Here is a 20,444-nt window from a genome sequence, read left to right on the forward strand (position 1 = left end):
AGGAACTTATTTAATGCACACAATATCTGCATGCGGTAGGAACTATTATCACTATCATCTCCATTTTGCAGGCATGGAAACTAGATGAGAGCTGCTAAGTAATAGAGTTGGGAATGTGGATTCAAGTGTTCTGGGTCCAGAACCTGGGCTCTTTGCCTCTCAATCCTAGGGTCTAGTCCATTGGAGCCACCTACATTTGGGCCCAAAATTCTGTCTGATGCCAAAATATAGGCTTTTCACGTATACTAAGTACAAGCAAATAAGTGTTTCTAGGCTCCAGCAATCTTACAGTTCAGCTGGGATGGCAGTATAATATGAAACAGGCAGTTAAAGATGGGACCTAATTTAGGTGTAAAATATGTGGTACGGACCAAATACTGTAGGAGTTCAGCAAGGGCTGGACTTAGGACTCTTGGAGCCAGATCCAGGAGATCGAGTAGGATTTGGGGCAGCAAGAAGGAAAGCACACATCATGAGAGAGGCAGAAATGAAGGTGGCACATTCACGGTAGACTCCTAGGCTGGTCCCTGGTGTGTTGGGGATGGTCCCTGCTGGGTTGGGGAGTATATATTTGGGAACAGGAGAAAACAAGATTGGCTTTGTATGGATAGTCTTCAACAAAATTTTCAAGAGGATAAGAAACGCAAGTGAAGAAGATCCAGTAAAACTATACTAACCTGTAAAAAGGCCGCTGCTATACTGCCGCTCAGCTTCCTACCTATTGGTGTCCCACCGACTGCTCTTAATCTCCCTCATCAAGGTGAAAGACCAATAGAAATTACACCAATGGCTTTAGTATAACCTGGGTTTCTTTGAGAACAGTGGGTAATTAAAATCTTCAGGGCCAATAACACCTTATGCCAGGCCCCTAGCTTTCTAGGGATTCTATCTAGTAAATAAACTGGAAGGCAGATTCTGTTTTCCAGAAGTGTAAAGTTCCCCTTAGGGATGTTTGAAATTTTGTGTGTTAAGCACTGTCATCTTGCTTCTTTAAAATATACATTATCTTGGGAACAAATATATTAAGTTCTGTATATAATGATGCTAATCTGCTTCCTCATCCCTCCATCCCAGGATTTATTAGAATAATGTAAGAGCTCTGGATATGAAAAATGAGAATGATTGAAGAGTGGAGGAGGGCACCTGAGTGGCTTGGTAGGTTAAAGGTCCTGCTTCCACTCAGGTCATGATCTTGGCAGTTTGTGGGTTTGAGCCCCATATCAGGCTCTGTGCTGACCACTTGGAACCTAGAGCCTGCTTCAGATTCTGTGTCTCCCTCTCTCTCTCTGCCCCATGCCCACTCATGCTCTCTCTCTCTCTCAAATAAATAAACATTAAAATTTTTTTTTTAAAAAAGAAAAGTGGAGAAAAGGTATTGGAAAGGAAGTAGATATGGAGACAATTCTTTAATGTAGAATTTTTCTGAGGACCTTCTGCCTCTCACCTTGAAAGAAACATGAAAGTGAATGATTTTCTTGAGTTAGGGAGCTAAGGCCTGGTTGGAATGGCAAAAATTTTTTAGTGCTAAAATTCATTCAGCCTTCTAAGATTTAAAGTCTATTATTAATCTTCCCTTATTCATCTCAGTTAATTTGGTTCTTCATGGGGCCTATATCCCAATTTAGTTTTAATAATTCAACAGATAAGTTAGCATCTTTGCTAAGTAGTTGAGTTCAAGAGACGGTGTTCTAGATCAGTGTTTCTCAACATGTATCTGATGGACCATTTGCATTGAATCCCATGGTTCTTGGAAATGCAGATTTCTAGGCCCCACTGCAGATTTACCAATCCTGAATCTCAGAGGATAGGGATCGATCTCAGTTTCTTAAGCACTTTTAAGAACTATTGTACTAGATGGGGGCCTGGGTGGCTTAGTAGGTTAAGGATCCAGCTCTTGATTTCAGCTCAGGTCATGATCTCACTGTTTGTGAGTTCAAGCCCCCAATCGGGCTCTGCACTGACAGTGCGGAGCCTGCTTTGGATTCTCTCTTTTACACTCTCTCTCTGTGCTTCCCCTGCTTGTGCACGCTCTCTCCCTCTTAAAATAAATAAATAAAGAACTCTTGTGCTAGAGCAGTGGTTCTCACATTTGAGAGTGTATTGGAATTACCTGGAAGGCTTATTGAAACACAGAGTGCTGGTCCCTACCCCAGAGTTTTGGATTCAGTAGGTCTGGGGTGGATCCTGAGATTTGCATGTCTAACAAGTATCTAGGCGATGCTGACATGACTACATTTTAAGAATCATTGTATTAGAGTATTGTGAAAGATATGAAGAAGTATTAGATACAATTCCTGTCAGTTAGTGGCTTATGATGTAGTCGGGGGAGATAAGTCATATACTTAAAAATATAGTGAAGAATATGGTGTTCTATATAATATTTGACACTAGATCGGGTAATGTGGAGGATTTGGGATTTAATCTGGGCCCTAAAAGATATCATAAGTATTCTTGATGGGGATATATAAAAGAGAAAAAGTATGAAGGTGTATGGGAGTGGGGTAGTTGATATTTGTTTGTCTTGTATAGAGCTTTTTATAGGACTCTAGTGAAGGGGTAAGGCCGAAAAGGTTGGTGCCAGACTGTGAGGAGCCTTGAAAACCTGTCCGTCTTCCCTGCCTCCACCAACTTCACAGTCTTACCAAAAATGCTGCACAGCTAGAAAGAGGAAGTGTCTCCTGCTGAGCGTGCAAGAGGAAGCACAAGAAGATTCTGAAGGCCTGTGAGCTGTAATGACTGCTTTCCCCCATGAGCCAATTGTAAAGGCTACAGGAAGACCAGTGCACCAACCAGGCTGGGTCCCTCCGCCCAGGGGGTGTCACCACCCAAGCTGAAAGTGTTTGGGGAGATTCGGCACTGCCGTCTGGATACTGCTCTCTTTCGGTGGCCATCATGTCTTTGACCTCTGCCTACCAGCATAAATTAGCCGAGAAGCTCACTATCCTTAATGACCGAGGTCAGGGGGTTCTCATCCGCATGTATAACATCAAGAAGGTAAGCATGAGCCACTGGGCCAGTACCACTTATTTCGGCAATAGTAGGGCAGGGGACCCAGTAGATGGCAGTTCCAGGGGTTAGACCCCTCTTCTTTCCCACTGGCCTTCAGTAACTTGGATTACATAGGCCAGCCAGTGCAGGAAGGGAGAATGGGAGTCTCTTTTTAAGGGCTTCCCTCAGAAGAGGGAATCATTTCTAGAAAGAAATGATTCTTGCCCCAAAGAGAGTGTCTGCTTTCTGCTGGGTGTATGCGGGTAGGAAACAATTTTGTTCTGTGTCACTCGAATAAGGTCTGGGATCTAGAATTCTGAGTCTCGTTGTTTATTGCTGATCCCCCATACTCTGAAGATATCCAAAGTTGGGTCTCTGGCAAAAACTTTTCCATGGAAGTACTTCCCTAAAAGGAAAAAAATAGATATGATATTTCAATAAAATATGGGTAGGTGCCTTCTGAGGTACTTAGAGTCTGAGAGTTCATGCTCCAGTTGTGTGTATGATATGTTGAGTTGAAAGAGGCAGNGGCTGGGCCTAGGGAAGTAAAGAGATAAAGACAGGGGGAGAAGTGGGGAGTTTCTAGAAGAGAAAATAGGGAGAGAGAACTTTTGTGCATTTTGTAATAAAACAAATCACCAAGGACATGGTTTGTCTGACCCCGTGACTCCTACAAATGCCCTCGGGGTGAGAGACTTAGCTATGTACATAATTGTGACACACTTGCCCATGAAGTCTAATTCACGAGCAGCTGCTTTTCTCACTCCTTCCGGCTTCAGCTGAGGGGTGGAGAGAGAGCTTCCTCTTTGCACTGGGGCCCTAGCAGACACTGAATTCTTCTCTGTGAGACAAGATACCCAGGTTGTTCGGCTCTACTGATAGTTGGCTTCATGTCCTGGAGCTTGTTCTTCACCTACTGTTATCTTTTCATAATGAATTCTCAGATTCCCTTTCTATGAAAGAGACTGAGAATGAATGCTGTAGGGAGAGGTATGTTTGGAGGCACAGGAGAAAGGGTTGAAATATGGTGTGCTTTATTGGTACAGACTTGTTCAGACCCTAAATCCAAGCCACCTTTCTTACTGGAAAAGTCCATGGAATCTTCTCTCAAGTACATCAACAAGAAATTTCCCAACATAGATGTCCGAAACAGCACGGTGAGAACATGATACCTCTCCTCTCTTTTCTCTGAAATAACTCTATGCTTGGAGGGGGTTTAACCTCTCCTCTTTTGACTGCCTTTCTTTGAACTTGGTGAGGGGTGGAGCAGCCTTCTTCTAGTTTTCCTGGGCTCAAGCACAGGGCTTCAGGTTCCTGTAATCTTGAGAGTTCTGAGATAAGATGGGATTCTCCCAGGGTAAGCTAGAGCAAAGCATTGCCCCTTTCTCTGTTGCAAGATTCATGTGAACACTTTGTTCTTGTAGAGGAAAGCAGCTTGATCAACCCAACAGGGTACATTTATTTTGCTGTTGTTCCTGTTTCCTCCTCTTGTTTCCTTGCTAATTATCTTAGAATCATGCATCTAGTGGAATATTCCTTACTTCTCCTCCATTAAATACTAGTCCTCGATTTCTTACCATTGTACGTATAGCATCTACTCATTCTGCTTCTTTTGACTTTAATATAAATAGTAGGCCTCTTTGACTGAAAGGGACCTTGAACTTTCCTCTCATTTAGCACTCTATCTAGTCAGGGTCACGTGCATCATTTTATCTAGAGACTCTCTTCAGAGCATTGGAGATTTTCCAACTTTGCCTGTCAGTGTATTTCAAGCCTCCTCAAGAATGTTTTAGTAATGACTTCTATTCTCCTAGGGTTACTTTGATCAATTGTCTTATTTTGTGTTAAAAAATTTTTGCTTTGTGTTTCTCTCAGCAACATTTAGGACCAGTACATCGAGAAAAATCTGAGATAATTAGATTCCTCATCAACTACTACCAGTCATTTGTGGATGTCATGGAATTTCGGGTGAGCTCTCTCTAGCCAACAACCCTAGTATAAGCATTATCCTTCTGAGGCTGTTCCTTCTTTAGTAGATGTTCATTTATGTTTCTTAATCCTGTTTCTTGAAAAAATAAGGGATATGTACTGATGTGGAAGGATATCTAAGTTGTATTGTTAAATAAAAGCAAATTGCAGAATAGTGTAGATATAATTATATTTCATTCATGGGGCACCTAAGTGGCTCTTTTGGTTAGATATCTGATTCAGCTCAGGTCATGATCTCATGGCTTGTGAGTTCAAGCCCCGCGTGAGGCTCTGTGCTGACAGCTCAGAGCCTGGAGCCTCCTTTGGATTCTGTGTGTCCCTCTCTCTGCCCTCCCCAACTTGTGCTGTCTCTCTCAAAAATAAATAAACATGGGGCACCTGGGTGGCTCAGTCAGTTGAGCATCTGACTTCAGCTCAGGTCATGATCTCACAGTTCGTGGGTTCGAGCCCTGCATCGGTCTCTGGTGATGATAGCTCAGAGTGTGGAGCCTGTTTCAGATTCTGTGTCTCCCCTTTTCTCTGCTCCTCCCCCATCTCATGCTCTGTCTGTCTCTCAGAAATAAATAAACATTAAAAAGACATTAAAAAATTAAAAAAATAAAAAGGATATGTAGGCTTGTATATACATAGTATATACTTGGGCAGATTTGGAACATTATACATTTGGAACATTATACTGTTAGGAATAACTACCTTTGGGAGTGATTAGCTTTATTAAACTATAATTTATAGTTTATATATATAAATTGTAATTAATTTATTAAGCTATATCTTTTTAAGTATTATTAAGTATTTAAATATTTTAAGTATGATTCCATTATATTTTATTACAAATCTGAAAAATTTCAAGAATATGACAATGAATATGATTCTATTCTTCCCTTAGATTTCCTAATTGTTAGTTTTAACATGTTTGTTTATCTTTATTTTTTTCCGGAACCATTTGAGTTAGTTGCAGATATCATGACATTTCCCTTCCTTAAATGCTTTAGCATACATCTAAGAACAAGAATGTTTTCTTCCATAACACTAATACAATTATCGCACTCAGGAAATGTAACATTGCCACAATATTATTGGTTTTAATGTGTAGTCCATGTTCACGGCTAATACATTGGATTTATCTGTCATGTCTCTGTAGTCTCTAGAATAGTTCTCAATCTTTTTTTTTTTTTTTTTTTTCTTTCATGACACTGACTCTTTGGAGTCCAGATTAGCTATTTTTCAGAGTATCCCTCAATTTAGATTTGTCTGATTTGTTAACTGTCTGATTGTAGTTTGGGTAGCAGTACTACATAGATGATATTTTATTTGTGTTGTAAATAATGATCAGGTACTATTTTTTGTAAATGTAAACAAACTGTAAAAATTATTTGGTGTGATGTTTTTGAAGGACAAATTGATGATGTGTTTAAAAGTCTTAAAAACATATTTTTAAAAAGTTTATATATTTATTTTGAGAGAGAGAGAGAGAGCGAGAGAGAGAGAGAGCAAGCACTGGGGAGGCGTAGAGAGAGGGAGAGACAGAATTCCAAGCAGGCCCTGCTCTGTCAGGGTAGAACCTGACACACCGCTCAAACTCACCAACCGTGAGATCGTGACCTGCATTGAGATCGAGTCTGATGCTTAAGGGACTGAGCCCCCAGGTATCCCTAAAACACATACTTTTTAATATAGTAATTTTACTTTTAGAAGTTTTTCTTAAGGAAACAGAAGTGCAGAGATATGTAAAAGTATGTACTCTGTTAAAAAAAAAGTAATATACTCTGTTGCATTATTTAAGAAAATGACAAGTTGATAATTGTGTCTAAATATGTATAGAGGTTTGGTTAAAAGTTCAGAGTCTATGTCTATAAATGAATATTATACAGCTGTGAAAGATAATATTTATGATCATTGGCATAGAAAATGTTCTTCATATATTCTTTGATGTCAAAGCAAATTATAATATAATAAGACATAAGATGTCCCTAATATGTATATTTACATGGATAAACATGCATATAAAGAAAATGTGAACTTCTGATTGCTGAGATTATGCGTGGTTTTAAAAATGAATTAAAATTATGTTTGTATTTTCTAATTTTTCTGCAATGAGCATGTATTATTTATGTATTCAAGAAAGAACACAAATTTTAGCCAGCTGAGCAATCCAAGTTTGTGATGGTACTCGTATTTCTTCAGATGAAACAGGAGTATGGAACCTTGTTTTGAGTGTCCTGAATCTCTGCGAGGGGGTGAATCCAGGCCATTCATCACACAATGAAGGAAGGTCAGGTCAGAAGTTAATCTTGGAATTGAGGGGAGTGGTTAGGCAGAAGGTAGGCAGGTGCTGGCGGAGGTGGTGAAATGAACTCTGGATGCATATAAACTAGGAAACCTTCAGGTCCAAAGGGGATTTTAGGACACCTTCTGGTTGCTGCACTGGTAAAGTTCTGAGCCCAGGGAGTATGGTATGGCTCATTTAGGGTAGGAGGAATAATAGAAACGCTGAAGTATTGTGCATTGTAAAGTAGGTAGGCTCTGAATCCAACGGACCTGGTTTCAAATCTCAGCTTTACCACTTACCAGGTATATAAATTTAGACAAGAAACTCTTTGAATTCCAGTTTATTTATCTATAAGATGGGGAAATAAGATTTACCACGTGGGGTATTGTGAGAATTAAATGAGATGATGCACGGAAAACATCTAGCTCAGTATTTAGCATATAGTAAGGTTATAGGCCAACAAACGTTAATTCCATTCTCTTCTAATTCTTACCTTTAGAGGATAAGACTTGTGTAGTGACACAAGTGTCACAATTGTGTGAGTGGCACAATTGTGTGAGTGGCTGATAGCAAATCTCAGCGATAACCCGTGGGGATTGGGTTTCAGGAAGGAGTTATAGAAAGGCTGTCCTAGCAAATGAGGCAACATAGGGGTAGACAGAGATTTAGAAGTCATGTATTATAGAGGGAAAATCATGGGCTCTGTGTTCTAATTCTGGTACTATCCCTTATTAGTTTGTGATCATGGGCAAGTATCTTAACTGGTCTTAGCCTTGGTTTCCCCATATGTTAATTTGTTTTTAAATTTTATGTATTTATGTATTTATTTATATATTTATGTATGTATTTATTTATTTATTTGAGAGAGAGAGGGAGAAAGAGGGAGAGTATATGGGTTGGGGAGGAGAGTGCAGAGGGAGGGAGAGAGAGAGAGAGAGAGAGAGAGTCTTTAGCTCTCTCTGCACAGAGCTGGACATGGGGCTCGATCCCACGACCCTGGGATCATGACCTGAGCTAAAATCAAGAGTCAGAAGCTCAACTGGCTGAACCATCCAGGCACCCTAATCTCCCATGTGTTAATTTAGATTAGGTCTTTTGGGGAAGATAATGTGGAAACATTCTTTCCTGTTTTAATAAATTAGACAAATATATGCACCTATGGAACAGCCACCACAATGAAAGTATAGAAAATTTCCATCATTCCAAATGTTTCCTGAACCTTTTTTCTCCAGTCAGTCCCTACCTCCTCAACTCCTGGCTCCAGGCAACCACTGATCTGCTTCCTAGATTAGAATGTTCTTTTCTTCTCTTTTACAGAGGTTCACATAATTAGAATTTATACAGCATGCATCCTTTTGTGTCTGGCTTCTCTCACTCAGTATGTTTTTTTGAGGTTTGTCTCTGTTGTTTCATGTAACTGGGATTCATTTCCTGTTTTTGTGGAGTACTGACCCATTGTATGGATCAATTTATCCATTTACCTGTTGATGGACATTTGGGTTGTGTCCATTATGCATTTTTTGGCCATTATGCCCAAGATGCTATACACATTTGAGTACAAATCATTGTGAGAACATATTTTTCATTTCACTTGGGAAAATAATTTAGAAGTTGAATCGCTAAATCAAGTGGTATGTGTATGTTTAATTTTATAAGAAACTGCCAAATTTTTTTCCAAAGTCCTTGTTGCATTTTCTCCTCCCCTCAGTAATATATTAACATTCCAGTTGCTCTACATTCTCATCAGCATTTACTATTATCTTACTTACACTTTAGCCTTTTCATGGGTATACAGTGTTGTTTTAATTTGCCTTCCTCTGGTGAATAATATTGTTGAACATCTTTTCATTTGCTTATTGGCCATTTGTATATTTGTTATTATAAAGTATCTGCTCAAGTCCTTGACAACATATTTTTTTATATGTACAGTTTTAAAATGTTTTTATTTCTGAGAGAGAGAGAGAGACAGCGTGAGTAGGGGAGGGTCAGAGAGAGAGGGAGACACAGAATCCGAAACAGGCTCCAGGCTCTGCGCTGGCTGTCAGCACAGAGCCCGACGCAGGGCTTGAACCCATGAACCGCGAGATCATGACCTGAGCCGAAGTCAGATGCTTAACTGACTGAGCCACCCAGGTGCCTCTGTTAACATATTTTTAAGATAAAAATATATATACTCTTTGATCTAGCTGTTCCACCTTGTAGAAATGAAAGTCCAATATGTTAGGAATAGGGAACAAAGGATAGGCCAGGGATTGGGAACAAACAAAAGGTTCATCAGTGGGAAAAAGGCTGAATGAATTGACCATACCATGGTGTGTTATGTGGCCATTAAAAAGAAGTACATTCGTATTCTACCAGACTACTTGGAGGACTTTCAGCAGGTAAGGCTGGACGAGAAAGGCAAAATGGCAAGATGAGTACAATATTATCTCAATTTTATAACACAAATGATGACGAACAAAACCTATCTCTCTAGCTTTCTCCTTTTTCCTCCTCTCTATCTGAATAGGATTATATAAATAGGGAGAAAATTAAGAAAGGCCATACTGGGTTGTTAAACCGGTTTACCTGGGGATTGGGGCAGGATGAAGGGTGGATGCTGATATGGGGGCAGGGAAGTGTCCACAATAAAACTGCGTATTTATGTAGGTAAAATTATGTATGAAAAGAAAAAGAATCCCTATCACACTGGAATGAGGGTTAAATGAAGTATATGCAAATTACCTAGTAAGTACTTAGTGGATAGTAAGTGGTCAGTAATAGAAACATAGAAGGTTAGGTCTCCTAAAAACAGGAGACGAATCCAAGAAAAACTTTTGGAATGCATCAGTAAAAATGGGTCTAATTTCTGGTATCTTAGAAACAGCCTATCAGATGATCTGCATTTTGTAACCTTTTTTGTGTGTGTGTGGAGGAAGGGGGCATTGGGATAATAAAATCAGGGAGGATATGTGTAATATAGTAGTGACTTGTGTCATGGAAACTTGAGTGTTTGGTAGGGTAAGCTTAATAGGGGCCCACTGATGACTTCCTGAGGAGGGACTTCCTCTATTCAGCTTCTTATTATGTTACTTGGTGGCTCTCTAGGATCTATAAGGGAGAGAACCCTTCCCTTCAAATTCTGGTAGTACATGTCATCTTCTCTTTATTCTTTATTCATTCTCATTTCTAATTCCACCCCCAGGATCATGTGTATGAACTTCTCAACACCATTGATGCCTGCCAGTGCCATTTTGATATCGTAAGATTCTTTGTAATTCTCTTCTATCCTAGAAAAGGTCTTGGTTGGGACAATGTGGGTTGGGAAGGGACTGGAAGAATAGCTATTCCTTCAGGATTATAATGTATTATAATATACTTAATATAATATACTGTATTCATTGTATGACTATAATTCTTTCGTATAAAGTGCTGAAGTTAAAGTAGATTTACATGTGAAGCAGATCACCAGTATGATTTATTTAACATAAAAATTATACAAAAATGTTCTTATTTTACCTCTTCTAACCTCTAGATGTTGCCATGTTTCCTGGCCTTGTTGTATCTTGAGCTCATTTTAACCCCTGACTGTTGTTCCAATTTTCTCCTTCTGAATTTTCCATCCTACCAGTTCCTCCTTCTAAATAGGCCCCTTCAGAGTCTATTTAGTACTGTCTGAAATGGTTGGTGAAATAGGAATTAATTGGCCTTGCTGTTCTTGGGCTCCTATGTGTTTTCCTCGTAGAATCTCAACTTTGACTTCACTCGGAGTTACCTGGACTTGATTGTGACTTACACCTCAGTTATTTTACTTCTGTCACGGATTGAAGACCGACGGATACTCATTGGCATGTACAACTGTGCCCATGAGATGCTGCATGGGCACAGGTGAGTTAAAGGGATTTAGGAGATGAAGAATCCCATACATGGTGGCATGAGGTACAAGGTGGACACAAAGGAAATAGAAGCCATGTTTTCTCACTTGAGGACTTATAACCTACATGATGATCCAGGCAAAACAAAAACAAAAACCTTATAATGGCATATGTCAACAAGTACACAGCTCTTTTACATATAGTTAACTCTTGAGTATCTGCTGGTGGATTATCCAATTTATATCATTTCTGATCATTTTTTAATCCTGGGCTGGCTTTCACTGTGCTTTTCAGGTTATTGCGAAAGGAAAATAAAGTTTTCTTTTTTTAGTATTGGTAGGAATGATATTAGCAAGGTAAAGCCATTAGAGGTGAGTAATGTATGATAATACATTTGAAGCCAAATATAAATGGATTTTGGATTATCTGGAATTCTGTGCCCTTCCATTGGTGCAAATAAAAGTATTTAAGGGCTGAAAAAATGAAGACCAGAGGGATCAGAGTAGGCTGTGACACACTTGTTCTATGTATGATATATATTCCCATGTGTCTACACGAATACCTAGGCACATGCCTTACCCATTATCTTTGAATTTATATGTAACTTTTTGGGTTATATACAAATTTGAACCTAGGTATATTGTTCAACTAATCAACGTGAATTTATAGACTACCTATCATGTGTTCAATACTATTTTGGGTGCTTACACGGAGAAACGTTGATGGACCTGTCCCAAATTATGTAGTTCTATCTAATAGCTTCATACACTTGGGCTGGAATAGGTTATCTATATATGTCATACACAGTTTAGTATATATATCTTTGGAGGTGGAGGGGAATGACAGCCTACGCGCACATCTTTATCCCATCTGGAAATATGAGAGTTTACATCATGTTAAGGGAGACCTGTAACTCTTCTTTCCCATGCTCTCTTCCAGTGACCCCAGTTTTGCCCGTCTGGGGCAGATGGTCTTGGAGTATGATCACCCTCTGAAGAAGTTGACGGAGGAGTTTGGGCCTCACACGAAGGCAAGTTCCCTGAGATGGTGGAGAATTCCTCTGGCGGAAGTATCTTGTCCTTGTCATTGACATTAAGGATTCATTTGTTTCTCCCACAGGCTGTGAGTGAAGCTCTGCTCTCGTTGCACTTCCTCTTTGTCCGGAGGACCCAGGGGGCTGAGCAGTGGCGCAGTGCCCAGCTTCTGAGTCTCATCAGCAGCCCCCCAGCCATGATTAACCCTGCTAATTCAGACACAGTATGTTCCCTTTCCCCCTTGTCAGTGATGGCATTCTCATTACCAAGGCCATCTCTGTAGAGGGTGCTTCTTTCAAGAACTATCATTCCTAAGAGTGATCACCTCTTATAGTTAAAAAATCATGGTTGGATTGGAGCTTTTGTTTAGACCAGGATTAGCGTGTGGCTGCCCATAGAAAGAATTTAATGAATAATCATAGAATGAATGGATAGATGAAAGTGAATCATTAGACACCTATTCAGCCCAGCAGGAAATTAAACATAGGTATTAGTTAATGGACAAATATTTTCATTGAATTACTATGGGCCCAACATCCATGCCTAAAGAACTTAAACTCTTGGAGGGAATATATGCCATGTAGTCATAAAAATACAAGCGATGGTACAAGATGAATGAGAAACACCAAATGAGTGATTTGTACTTGAAGTGGCAAAAGAATCCAAAGAAGGGAGAGATCATGAGAACGTTCTGAGTATGCTTTTTCTCAGCTGTTGAAGAGAAATTATATTAAACCATTAGTTTGTCCCGATTTCCAGCCCAAGCTCCTTTTCCTTTTCTCAAGTGTATTCATTTTTCCTCACTCCACTTCACTCCATGATTGTCAGGTTCCCCAGCTACTGGCTTATCAAAGTGCCCTGATCCAGTCTGGTAAAATAAAAGTTGGTTTTGATACTTAAATTCCAGTTTGACTGCCCAGGTCTTGACTGCCTTAGTCTTTAGGGGAATACCAGGTCGAATAACCACTTGACCATCTCTGCCTCTCTTCTCACAGATGGCCTGTGAGTACCTCTCTGTGGAAGTGATGGAGTGGTGGATTATCAGTAAGTCTTATGGGATTAGGTGGGAGTAGATGTTGCAGCACGTTACACGGATAGAAAAATGTTAAAATCCTCCTCTGCACTATTTTATCCACCTGCAGTTGGGTTTCTTCTTTGTAATGGGTGCCTCAACTCCAACACCCAGTGCCAGAAGCTGTGGAAGCTGTGTCTGCAGGGCTCCCTGTACATCACCCTCATCCGGGAGGATGTGCTACAGGTGCACAAGGTCACTGAAGACTTACTTAGCAGTTTGAAAGGGTGAGACATGAGAGCCAACTAATCTTATTTTGAGATTTTTAGGGGTGCTGGGAAGAGGGAAGACAGAAGTTAAGGGAAGAAAACATTCTCAGGAGGAAGGATCAGTTCCTTACATTAGATGGCATTGAGAAATCAAAGAAAATGAGGACTGAAAAATGTTCGTTAGATTTGGCTATGATGATGGTCTTAGTGCGCTTCTTGTGGGACAACTTCAGTTGACTGGTGGGGTTGAAAGCTGGGTTGTGGTGAGTTTAGAAGCAAATGGGAGACCAGGAATTTAATAAGTAATTCTTTTAAGAAGTTTGACTGTGAAGGGAAGAATAGAGAGAGAACTATAAAGAGAAGGAGACGTTGGATTGAGGAAGGGGTCAAATATCTTTCTCATTTTCTTTATCGTTACAAACTAACATCCAGAAATGTACCAAATAAAAAGTGGATGGTGACCACAATCTCATCTTCCAGAGTAGTTTTGTGTATGTCCTCCAGATGCTTGTGTGTCTGTCACATGTAAAGGTGGGCATGTGTTTTCGGCCTTACATAAGCAATTTTTAAAGAGTGGAGGATTTGCCTCTACGTTATGTTCTGTAGTTTGCTTTTTTTCACTTACTGTATTTTGGATATTTTTGCATATAAGTCTATAGTGATTTATCTTATTCTTCTTAATAGTTAAATAGTATTCTATTACTGGGTTGCAACATAAGTTATTTATCCATTCCCCTGTGATGGACATTTGAACCATTTCCATTTTCCTTTCTTTGTTTTTTTTTTTTTAATTTTTAATGTTTTATTTATTTCTGAGACAGGAGAGAGAAAGAGAGAGAGAGAGAGAGAGAGACAGCATGAACAGGGGAGAGTCAGAGACAGAGGGAGAAACAGAATCCGAAACAGCCTCCAGGCTCTGAACTAGCTGTCAGCACAGAGCCCAACACGGGGCTCAAACCCATGAACCGTGAGATCATGACCTGAGCCGAAGTTGGACCTTAACTGACTGAGCCACCCAGGCGCCCCATCTTTCTTTGTTTTTTAATGGAAGCATAGTTGAGAGTGTTTCCTTTAAAAAATCATTACAAACAATGTTATAATGAACATTCTTAGACATATATCTTTGTGACTATTTCTGTAAGGTAGCTTCTTAGAAGTGGAATTGCTGGGGTAAAGGGTATGCGTCTATCAAATTTTAATAGCCCCTGCCAAACTGCCCTCCAAACAGCTGTATTATCTGCAGCCTATGAGAATACTTATTCCTCATACTCTCAACAACTGGGTATTATCATAAAAAGGATCATTGTCAGAATTAAGAGAGAGTAAGTCTAAGATGAATAATTAGAAGTTACAGGGGTGGATTTGGGTCTATATCTACATCCATATCTGTACACCTATAAAACTTTCCAATGATTATTCTTTTAAAGAATGGAAGGCATGTTTGAAGAGTGTTCAGTTAGTGATGGGGATCACTAAGAACAACAACTAAGATGTAAGGTTTATAGTTTAGGGAGTTTTTTGGTATAAATGATCTAATTTGATTTTCAAGTTACTTATACTCATGTATAAGTACTAATATATATTTTTTATGGATGAGAAAATGGAGCTCAATCTCAGTGTCACTCATTGGAAATAGGAAATAATTCCAGATTTTTTTTACTCTTAATCCTGTCGCTTTCCATCATACTATATAGATCTGAAGTAATTATGCATTAGGAATGCTGTGGAGTTGAATGCTGATTTAATTAAGATACTTTCCAACTCTAAATTTCTTTCATTCTGTGCCAAGTTCAATAAGGGAGTGGTTTGGAGAAGGGAAAGAATGGTTATGAAGTTTGAGTAATGCATTGGCAACAGTGATGCGGGAAAAGAGAAGAAAGATATAAGGAACACAGGGAATACACAAATCCTAAGGTAATGTGGCATTTTTGAACATGGATCACTAGTAGAAAAAGGAGATGGTCAGGAGAGTCAAATATTACAGACAAATGAAGAGCAATGAAAAGGCCATTTGGTGATTCAGCAGTTCACATTGATTTTAGAGAGAGCAGTTTTTTAAAAATTTAATTTATTTTTAAAATTTGCATCCAAGTCAGTATATAGTGCAATAATAATTTCAGGAATAGATTCCTTAATGGCCCTTTCCCATTTAGCCCATCCCCCCCCCCACAACCCCTCCAGCAACCCTCTGTTTGTTCTCCATACTTAAGAGTCTCTTATGTTTTTGTCCCCCTCCCTGTTTTTATGTTATTTTTGCTTCCCTTCCGTTTTGTTCATCTGTTTTGTATCTCATAGTCCTCATATGAGTGAAGTCATATGGTATTTGTCTTTCTCTGACTAATGTCGCTTAGCATAATACCCTCTAGTTCCATCCACGGAGTTGCAAATGGCAAGATTTCATTCTTTTTGATCACCAAGTAATACTCCATTGTACACATATACCACATATTCTTTATCCAAGAGAGAGCAGTTTTTCAAGGTCAAAAGCCTTGTGGGATTCAGGGGTCAGTGAAAGGTGAGGAAGTAAAGAGTTTAGGCGTCTCTTTGGAGGAGTTTGGTGGTGTGGGAGAACAGGAAAGTTCAGTAGATCGTCAGGGTCAAGTGAAAGTCTTTCAGGATAAGGAAGGCTTTGAACTTATGTGTTGGGAGAAGAGAATAAACCGGTGGAGAGGGAGGGATTAAAGTGACAGAGATACTTGATAAAGAAAAATTCTAAGAGGAGGTGGGCAGGAATGGGATCCAAGGTAGAGTTGGAACAACTACTCTTACTTGAGAGCAGGGCCCGTGTCATACTTATGCACTGCCTCTTTTATCTCCCCCAAACCTGGAAGAGTACTTTGGCCTAATGGTGTCAAGGCAGGAGCACATGCCAAGTCCAGCCCCAGTTTTGCCATTACAACCCTATGTACCTTGGGCAAGTCATTCCTCTTCCCTAGATATTATTTTCTTCATCTGCAAAACAGTGAGGAGAACTGGATAATCTCTAGGCCCTATGAGTCTCTTATTAGTAGGCCAGGGTGAAAAGTTGGGTTTGGAAAGATCCCGAGAGTGAGGGCTGCCCATGCTTCCCATACATAGGCTGTAGTCTGGAATCTCTCAGGACCGGGAAGGTGGGACAAGGCCTCTAACTGGTGGTGTGGCCAACCCTGCTGTGCTTGTGTCAATTCTCAGGTACGGCAAGAGAGTGGCAGACATAAAGGAAAGCAAGGAACATGCAATTGCAAACAGGTAAAGGTGGGGAACGGGATCTCCCAGAGGGGATGGAATAGGAAACTCTCTTGACCTTTGTTCTCACCTAAACCACCCCTAGTTTCTTAATTGCTTAATTGTACAGCTTAATTGCTTCAACCCAAGAACTTGCTGCTGCCCCAGATTCTCGAGTTTTCTTACCAAGTCTAACGTTAGCATTGAACATTCCTCCTATCTGACACTCCTTCCTAAACTCCTGAGGAGGATTTTTAAGTATGGGAGAGGCATTATTCTCTAGTTTCTACTTTCTTTCCTTAGCGGCCAATTTCACTGTCAACGGCGCCAGTTTCTGCGGGTGGCAGTGAAGGAGCTGGAGACTGTGCTGACGGATGAGCCAGGGCTGCTGGGTCCCAAGGCAAGAGAAAGAAATGTTGGCAGGGGGATGATGACCAATGATGAAAGACTCTGTGGGGGAGTGACTTGGCATTCATGAGTTTTTGCATTTCTGAGTCTTTCGTGATCTGTTTATATATGTATACGCTGATTCCCTTGAATCCTCCTGGAGCACCCAAAACTTTTCGGATCTCTTTATTGGGTACTATCAGGGAGTAGTATATCATGTATTATAGCTATTTGTGTACTTGTCTTATCTTCTCTTTGAGTGTGATCTAATAGAGCTTGCTTTTTCCTCCCCTCAAACCATATAAATGCCTAGTAAATATTTCTAAGACTTAATAGAGATGAAACAGTATTGACTGTGACTACCATCAGCATGTGTACATGTCTGATTCTGTTTCACATGGTTTTTATGAGTCTCTATGTTTATTATTGGACACTATTACTGGTGTGGCTACATAATTGTATCCATACACATATTATCATGATAGTTTTCTGTGCTTTGAATTCCATTTTTATTAAAAAAAATTTTTTAATGTTTTTATTTCTTTCTGAGAGAGAGAGAGAGACAGAGACAGCATGAGCAGGGGAGGGTCAGAGAGAGGAAGACACAGATCTGAAACAGGCTCCAGGCTCTGAGCTGGCCATCAGCACAGAGCCCGATGCGGGGCTCGAACCCATGAACCCTGAGATCATGACCTGAGCTGAAGTCGAACGCTTAACCAACTGAGCCACCCAGGTGCCCCTGAATTCCATTTTTAAAGTTGAAAATTCTCGGGGTGCCTGGGTGGCTCAGTTGGTTGGGCATCCAACTTTGGCTCAGGTCATGATCTCACAGTTGGTGAGTTTGAGCCCCACATCGGGCCCTGTGCTGACAGCTCAGAGCCTGGAGCCTGCTTCAGATTCTGTGTCTCCCTCTCCTTCTGCCCCTCCCCTGCTCAAATTCTCTCTCTCTCTCTCTCAAAAATAAATAAACGTTAAAAAATATTTAAGGTTGAAAGCTCTCATACTCCCTGTCCTCTCCTCTCCTCAGGCCCTTTATGCTTTCATGGCTCTGTCCTTCATTCGTGATGAGGTCACCTGGCTGGTTCGCCACACAGAAAACGTCACCAAGACAAAGACACCTGAGGACTATGCCGACTCGTTAGTACTTGACATGGTTAAGAGTCTTGACCTTAGATGGTTTGGGAAGTGGGTCAGGGAGGCATCAAATGACCTCAGGAGGTCTCAGTTTCTGTTCTGTTATCACTGTATTTGTCTCTGTTGATATTTCTAGTCTCAAACTCTCCCTGTTCTCTTCCTTGACTTTGCAGGAGCATCGCAGAATTGCTTTTCTTACTGGAGGAGATTAGGGCTCTGGTCCGAAGACACATCAAAGTGATACAGCAATACCACCTTCAGTACCTGGCCAGATTTGATGCTCTTGTGCTCAGTGACATCATTCAAGTAAGTTTAATTGACTATACTTTGGAAATATCAGGGTGATCCCTGGCCGTTTCCCGCTGGCGGCCACCCTCACTGAATCTCATGCTCTGTAGATTGTCAAAAGCCCGATTCTCCTCTCTGCATTTGTTGAAAGAAAAAAAAAAAGACCAATACTCTCCAATGTCTTTTTCCCCCCTCTTACGTGAAGCTACTTAGAAATAGGAGAGAAAAATAAAGAGAAATTGGGTGTTAGCGTGGCAGAGAACCTGGGGTTCCCTCCATCTCTTGCTTAGCTCTTTCTTTCTGTTTGTGGCACTTATCACTTCTTTCTACCTTCGTGCACCGATCGAGCCTTATGGTCCCCATTTCTATCCTGGTGGAACCTCTACTCACTTGATGGCAACTCGAACTTCTCTTTTAGAACCTGTCTGTGTGTCCCGAGGAGGAGTCCATCATAATGTCCTCATTCGTCAGTACTCTGTCCTCTCTGAATCTCAAACAAGGTAATTGGAGGAAGTGGAGGAGTATATATAAGGGTGAACATCTTTTGTTCTAGAAATATTGATCTCTTGAGCAGGGAGCGGGACAAGATGACTTTAAAAAGGACCTACCATTCTGTGGAGTTGGATACAGGGTGCTGCTTTATTATTTTCTTTTAAACCTCTATTCTTCTTGTAGTTGATAGTGGAGAGAAATTTGAATTTTCTGGATTGAGGCTGGACTGGTTCCGTCTACAGGTAGGTCCATTCCTGTTAATGGTCCCCCATTCTCAGGGTTTTTCTTCCCTGATGATCCCTTCTCTGTTTATTTCCTAATCTCTGCTGTATAGAGTGATTCAGCATTGAAACTGCTCACCAACAGGATATACCCTAGCCAAACTGCAACTCCAAGGCGGGAGGTCCTGTTCATTGATCTTGTTTTCCTCTACTCTTTTCCTAACTCCAACCATAGGCATATACCAGTGTGGCTAAGGCACCCCTGCACCTACACGAGAATCCTGACTTGGCCAAGGTGATGAATCTCATTGTCTTTCACTCCCGAATGCTGGACTCAGTAGAGGATATACTGGTGGAAACTTCTGACTTGTCTACTTTCTGGTATGTCCTTATTCAGAGCTCTTTATCATTTGACCTGATCTCTTCCCTGGCCTCTGTGGAGAACAGTAGTTCCTTCCAACAGATGGGAAAATATTGTTTGAGAACTCCTTAGAGGCAGGTGCTGCAACTCACTCATTCCAGGTTCTACCAAGTGATAGGACTTGGGGGTTGATTCCCTTTCGTTTTGGCTTTCTTTCGGTTAATTATCTGTGATAATTCACCAATATATATTTTTCCACATTGTTATCTTTGGAATCTTCTTCAGCTTCTTTTTATCCCTGGGACACTGTGATTTAAGAGAGACATGGGAAATGTGGGGTTTTAGTGGAGGGAGCTGAAAATAATTGAGAGAACTGAAGAATAGGGCCTTTGGAGAATGAAAATTAGTTTGCCTTCCTTAGTTATCATTCAGCACTTATCACGTGACCACTGTTGTACACAACTGTCCTTTGGCAGATCAAACAAACAATGCAATATGTTGGCTCTGTACTCTGCATTCAGTATAGATGGGGGAGATACAACACCCATGTACATGTGAAAAGGACACCAATATAATAATTCTAAACATAAGAAAGTGTAAAAAGAGTGCCTGATATTGAAAGGATATAGGGTTGAGGAAAAATCAGTATCATGGAATTAACCTGAGAAAGTTTCTGGAGCCCAAGTGGTTGAATTTTGGGAGGGATGTAATTTAATATTACTGTAGGATTTCTAATTTTTTAAAAGTTTTATTTATTTTTGAGAGACAAAGAGAGACAGCATGAGCAGGGGAGGGTCAGAGAGAGAGGGGGACATAGAATCCGAAGCAGGCTTCAGGCTCTGAGCTGCCAGCACAGAGCCCGATGTGGGGCTCAAACCCACAAACTGTGAGATCATGACCTGAGCCGAAGTAGGTCAACCGACTGAGCCATCCAGGTGCCCC

At 40.5% G+C, this 20,444-nt stretch overlaps 1 protein-coding gene across 1 annotated transcript in view; it reads left to right on the forward strand.

Moving 5' to 3' along the window:
* The first annotated feature begins 2,830 nt into the window (after nt 1–2,830).
* NCKAP1L (NCK associated protein 1 like) overlaps nt 2,831–20,444 on the forward strand; it is a 39,541-nt gene continuing 21,927 nt past the window's right edge. The window contains exons 1-16 of the mRNA XM_077753531.1: nt 2,831–2,994; nt 4,035–4,145; nt 4,864–4,956; nt 10,431–10,487; nt 10,971–11,113; nt 12,040–12,130; nt 12,220–12,357; nt 13,130–13,178; nt 13,277–13,433; nt 16,587–16,643; nt 16,923–17,019; nt 18,034–18,143; nt 18,314–18,446; nt 18,847–18,928; nt 19,104–19,162; nt 19,377–19,522. Coding sequence (XP_077609657.1) covers nt 2,893–2,994; nt 4,035–4,145; nt 4,864–4,956; nt 10,431–10,487; nt 10,971–11,113; nt 12,040–12,130; nt 12,220–12,357; nt 13,130–13,178; nt 13,277–13,433; nt 16,587–16,643; nt 16,923–17,019; nt 18,034–18,143; nt 18,314–18,446; nt 18,847–18,928; nt 19,104–19,162; nt 19,377–19,522 — 1,625 coding nt within the window. The 5' untranslated portion in view covers nt 2,831–2,892. The remainder of the gene's footprint in view (nt 2,995–4,034; nt 4,146–4,863; nt 4,957–10,430; nt 10,488–10,970; nt 11,114–12,039; nt 12,131–12,219; nt 12,358–13,129; nt 13,179–13,276; nt 13,434–16,586; nt 16,644–16,922; nt 17,020–18,033; nt 18,144–18,313; nt 18,447–18,846; nt 18,929–19,103; nt 19,163–19,376; nt 19,523–20,444) is intronic.

This window comes from Crocuta crocuta, unplaced genomic scaffold, assembly GCF_008692635.1.
Source record: "Crocuta crocuta isolate KB4526 unplaced genomic scaffold, BGI_CrCroc_1.0 scaffold30, whole genome shotgun sequence".
Classification (NCBI taxonomy): domain Eukaryota; kingdom Metazoa; phylum Chordata; class Mammalia; order Carnivora; family Hyaenidae; genus Crocuta; species Crocuta crocuta.